The 6,053-nt window shown below is 37.3% G+C and overlaps 1 protein-coding gene across 1 annotated transcript; it reads right to left on the reverse strand.

The window, feature by feature from the left end:
* Window positions 1-677: 677 nt before the first annotated feature.
* Window positions 678-5,747, reverse strand: LOC121417867 (angiopoietin-1 receptor-like). Its single transcript, XM_041611600.1, has 5 exons — window positions 5,546-5,747; window positions 4,607-4,741; window positions 3,262-3,420; window positions 1,353-1,487; window positions 678-769 (listed from the first exon to the last, which is right to left on the reverse strand). Exons 1-5 carry the CDS (start codon window positions 5,745-5,747, stop codon window positions 678-680), a joined length of 723 nt encoding a protein of 240 aa, XP_041467534.1.
* Window positions 5,748-6,053: the final 306 nt, after the last annotated feature.

A 6,053-nucleotide genomic window follows, 5' to 3' on the forward strand; every position in this document is an offset into this window, starting at 1 on the left:
TAATGGCAATTTGATAAGTGTTTAAGAATTTGATTTGGATGTAGATCAAAGACCCCTGTTACACCAGATTTCCTAAGTAGTCTTGGGACGCCCCGAGAACATTCTCTGGCGGGTTTCTAATCCGGTGTAAAAGCACAAACCTACCCGAGACCCCATCTGAGCAAACCTATCCCAGACCACCACGCGATGCATTCCTAGACCGTCTCGGGCGCTCAGAGACTGATTTTGATAATGGGTGTAAACGCACACCTGCCCAAGATTGGATCGGTTCCAAACAACAAACACAGCGCGCGCTTGGCGCTCTGCCGAAGCCATCTTGGTCAGCATTGGCAATTCGGTTTAAATGCACAAAAAGTTGTCTTAGGGCGCCCCGATACTCGTCTTAGTGCTCATCTTCTGCGCCCTGGCGTTAATACATTCCATGCTCACACAGTGTATAGCAGAGTTTATCATGATGTAGAGGCTAGACTTGATTATAAGACTAGATTAAAAAGTTGTCTTAGGGCGCCCCGATACTCGTCTTAGGTAGGACATCCGATGTAACAGGGTTCTAAGCCTAATGCCTATGTAAGGTTGCCTGTATTTTGAGGGTGCTGATTCATTCGTGGTAACAGGCAAACGACTACAATCATTTTCCTTTGTTTTTTTTAAGATAAAGTACAAGCCCATGCGTACTCTTATTCCGAAGTCATGAATCTGCATACGTGTAGACTTGGTGTCCAGAACTGCGGTCCTGGCTGCTGGCCGTAAACTGTGTGAGGGTGTAGGCCTGTCAATAACGACAATCTTTATTCATTATTAATAAGAATAATGATGATAATAATGACAATAATGTGTTTTTATATATATATATATATATAGCGATTTTTCCATAACAGCTAAAAGTGTTTTACAGCATATTATTACGTGATATTTCGTATTTTGCTTGTAGCATTTCACTAAATTGGTTGTTCCCTGAACCCAACACTTCGTAAATTAGGGGGATGTATACGGATGTACGCAAAACATGATTCGCACCGTGATTACGTGAGTTAACCAAATAAACACACATATCCATTCAAATTTACAACACACAATTTTATCCTGTGTTTTATAGTGTGTTTTTTTTTTTTTTTTGGGGGGGTAAAAAGTTTGTGCATTAAAATGCGTTTAAAAGAAACATGTTTTAAAACGCATTTAAAACATGTTTGAACACACACCTTTTAAACATACCTACCCTATTTGCATGTTCAGGATACAGATGATTGTGTCATGGTAGAGTTTAAACGTGCAGAACCTTACACATACACATGTATACTGTTTCTTTCAGAACAAACCGTTTTCTCTCAGAAGAGCTAGAATAAGGGACTTACTTTGACAATTGTTCCCTGACCATCCCGGCTGACATCCACCTGTAGTGCATATTCCACTAAAAGGGTCACACGATGATTCATTTGCACAGTGACATGTCTGCGAGCATCCTGCACCGTATGTACCAACAAGACAATCTGAGAGAGAGGGTAATTGGTATTCTTAAGAACAAAACTTTGGCCTGTATTCTTGACAGCAGGTTAAACTTAAACTCAGGTTTATAGGTGTGGCTTAAGTATGGATAGCCAATTGTTACATGAATAACTAACGGTAGAGATAGCATATCTCAGCTCATTTGGCTCTCAAATCATTCATAAATTTCTAGGAAGTATAAGTAAATTATTGTCTTCACCATCGATGAACCAGGAAAGAGAACAGTAAACATAAGAAACATTCATCTTAAGAAAAACAATAATTACTTGGGCTTACCATACTCAAACCACAACGTTAAACCTGAATTTAAGTTAAACCTGACTCCATAGGGTCATTTCATCTTTTTCCTCCGCTTTTCTCCGTTCTCTCTCTCTCTCTTCTCTTTTCCTTCCCTTTCTCATCATACTCTTTGACCTCCTTCTTCTCCATCTACTACTACTTACTACTACTACTTCTACTACTACCCCTCCTCCTTCGTCGCCTCGGTTTATTTCCTATTCGTCTAACATCCATTTGGTTTACTATCACTTCATCTACCCACCTCATGGTCTACTTTCATTTAGTCTAATGCCATTCCGTCTAGTAACATGTTGTTTTAATAGCCATTTAGTCCATACACCATTTGGTCTAACTAAGCCAAAGTGTCAAATGTGCAAAATGAATGAAAAGAAAATGGATATTTGGCCAACTGGTTATCACACGAAATAGTATTGGACGAAATACACAAGATGATGATTGGACCATTGTTTGAATAATTATCCATAGAGACAATTTTAGAGCCCAAATACAAGTGTTATTTTGTTGATGCACTCGACCCACTTAAAAAGTTTGTTGAACTCGCCTAATATTTTTTTCCGAGGTGACACAATATTGAAAATATTGGACGACTAGAAGGGGAATTCCCGAAGTGTACGCACCACTCATTGCGCGCGTATGCAGTTTTCAATGGCAAATGCGCACTGTGTGTGGAACTGTGACTGCAGAGAGTGATGAACAATTCCTATTAAATTTTTTCTACAGAGGCTGCAGTAAATCTCTACATGCAGAGAAAACCAACAACTGTTAGGAAGTTTGGAGTTATATTCGCTTTAATTTCATTTTATCCTATAATAATTTGAATATATTTTAGAAATTGAGGCACAGGAAATACTATTTTTTGCATGATAAATCGAGTGCGTAGCTTTAGGACCCCTTCTACATCGGGCGGCGAAATCAAGAGGTGTTCGAAAAACACGACGGGATTTTCGTATTAGTGAGTTTTGTGATATTTTCTACTTGGTTAAGAATGTTTGCCACAAATTAGTGAAATATGATTTGTGGAAATATTAAGATTGGGACAGTTTTTATTGTTTGAAAACAAAGTGCGTAGCTTTAGGTCCCCCTATCATACAGCAGAGTCAGAGTCTCAGGGCGGGAGGGTAAGTTAAAAATTACTTGCTAAAATTCTCTGTATGAATAATAATCATAATACTGGATGTCCCATTTTTCGGTCAATACAAGGAAATATAGGACTCGCTTTGCAAAATATTGGACTCGTCTTCGACTCGTCCAATATTTCCTTGTATTAACCTCAAGGCCATCCAATATTATATAAATATCAAACTCTAGATTTTGGTCAGGATGAAAGCACTATGCAAGGAGCAATACAAGTAAAAGTCGATAGAATCATTAACCATTTTAATAATGCTACTATGCATGAAGTGTAAAACATACTTTTCTAGAACAAGCTTGACGGACACCGTTCACCACAATACTTACCACTATCACATGAAAGGCCTCGGGAACCAACATCACATGAGCATCCATAAGGATCAGGTAGACAAAACAGATAGGTACGACAGCTCGTTGGGAGATTACGATATGAGCAATAAGATTCACAGTCTATTCCAAAATTATTCCCTCCATCATCCCTGCAAACTGAGGAAAAGTTTTAATTGGAAATAATAATATAGGGTATTTATATTGCGCACACATCCACCTTGTTAGGTGCTCAAGGCGCTCCTATATTACCCGGCTAAGCTAGGCGTTCATAGCGCACACAGCTTTTTAAGGAATTAGTTCCTACCGGTACCCATTTACCTCACCTGGGTTGAGTGCAGCACATTGTGGATCAGTTTCTTGCTGAAGAAAATTACGCCATGGCTGGGATCCGAACCCACGACCCTCTGTTTCAAAGTCCGAAGACTAATCCACTGGGCCACAACGCTCCAAATGATGCAGAGAAATATCACATGGTGCATTCCTAAATTTGTACTTCCAATATCAAGGACATCAGTGTTATTTTTTCAAACAACCCTTAAGATTATTCAATTTGTATAAGCCCTATGATAATGCCAGATATACATGTGCTACAAACAAATCATTCCAGCATAATTTAAACGTCCACTTTCCAAAGATATTTCCAAGCCATCTATTGTGTTTAGGACTATAATAAACCATACATTGTCATGTACATGTACATGTACTCTGTCAAAGTACTTACTACTGGATGATGGTTAAAATATGCCTAATAATGCATAATAATAATAATAATAATAATCAATTGATGATGATGATAATGCTGCTGATGATTGAAGGTAATGATGACGACAAGGATGATAGTGAACCATTATTACCGTAATAATATAAACAATAGTGTCGCTGGGGCGAGCACATATAGTACACCCGTCTGTAACGCGACAAATTCAGTTATTGGTCAAGCAAGAACAGTTGAAGGTGGCAACTTAAACTTTGACCTTTTGACCTAAAAATCAATATGCATTATGGAATCCTTGCTAGTATCATTCACACAAAATCATATCACACAGAATAACTTAAACTGAAGTTATTATGTTTAAAGAGACTTTTCGAGGGGAAGATAAAAGCATGTCACTGTGACCTTAACCTTTGACCCTTTGATCTCAAAATCAATAGGCTTTCTTGGATCTATGCTAGTATTTCATACACACTAAATTATATGAGCCTAGCTTCGGCTAAACTGAAGTTATCTTGTCTATATAGAAAACATAAAGGACAGACACCGAGCGTGGTATTATAATGCGACCCGTGGGACAGGCGTATGAAAAATAAATGCTTTTAGTTATTTTTTTTCATTAATACTAACTTTCTAAACAATTTTTTCCTTTGAAGTTGTTCGGGCAGATGCAAATACCAGATTTATCATCACAGACACCACCGTTGTAGCAGTTATCACAGACACCTTGGCATTTAGGTGGACCCCACTTTCCGGCAGGACATTCTAAGTGCAGACACAGAGAAAAAAAACGAAACAAATAGAGAATTAGCAGATGCCATGGGAACACTGCATGGACGAAACAAAGGGAACTGAACCGACGAATTGAATACTCTGTGTTGTGAGAAAATTATGCAAGCTGTGTTTTAGTTATAAAATAATTGAAATAAAGAGCGTCGACCCCCCCCCCCCCCACTACACAAATTGTGTGACAACACCACAGCGCAATTTTTCTATCGTTCCGCTTGCTGACTTCCTTTTTTAAAGTCTTACATATCGCATGTCCTGAAACTAAATTTGAAATACCCAAACTGATGCAAGATTTTATAAAAGTATGTCAGAAGAAAAATGCTCAAAAACGCGCTTTCAAGTGCTACGCAAAGTTAGTTTCGTGTGTATACAAGGTCATTTCAAATTGCATTTTCAACCTAAAATCATACGTGTATGATCAAGTTAACTTTTACTGGTTTGAATTGATAATAATATCAAATTTACGTTATTTGAAAAAAAAGTATCAATTTATTCACACTGTGAAATGTTTTGATTTTCAATAATTATTTAAATATACTATGCCCTTTTTTAATAAGCTGTAAATGACTAAGGCAATTGAGTAGCAAAGTTTCTTTTTAATGAAGATTATTTGTTCTTGATAAAATAATATATAATTACATATATTGAGAGGGACATCATCGAACGAAAATTTTTCGATCTCAATGCTTCCTAGAAATTAAATGTTTGTTTCGTTTCTTAAGGGACTTTGAAATAATTCTAACTGATCTAAGTGATTAGAAATAATAAGATGCAGATTACCCCTGACGATAAGTCTGGCGATTCCTCCTCTGTTTTGATCTCTCTCGCCATCATAGTAGATCTCATAAAACCCTTGGTCTGATATCCGGATTGGGTTTGGGAAGCTGATATTGGTCTGACCTTCAAATTGTGTAAGAACATCACCACCATCTTTCCTCCATGTGATACTTCCATCATCATCAGGTTGGTATCGATCAGTCATTGAGATCACTACTCCTGTGTCATCCACACTGACTGTCTTTGTAAACACTCCATCACTTGGTAAACTTAGCTGTTAAAATGAAAAAAAAAAACGCTCATGAATATTGAATCATTAAAATGATCGTTATGTCGTATCCTCAATGCACCATGATGCAGCTTTATTCTCAGATACAGTAACCCTTCATGCAATTATTTAAGATAAATCAAATGCTTTTAACTGAACGAGTAAAAAAAAACCGGGACCACTTTTAATTATGCACGGCATTTAAAAAAAATAGCAGGAATATTATTAAGAAAAATCAAAATA

The sequence above is a fragment of the Lytechinus variegatus genome, chromosome 6 (genome assembly GCF_018143015.1).
Source record: "Lytechinus variegatus isolate NC3 chromosome 6, Lvar_3.0, whole genome shotgun sequence".
NCBI lineage: Eukaryota > Metazoa > Echinodermata > Echinoidea > Temnopleuroida > Toxopneustidae > Lytechinus > Lytechinus variegatus.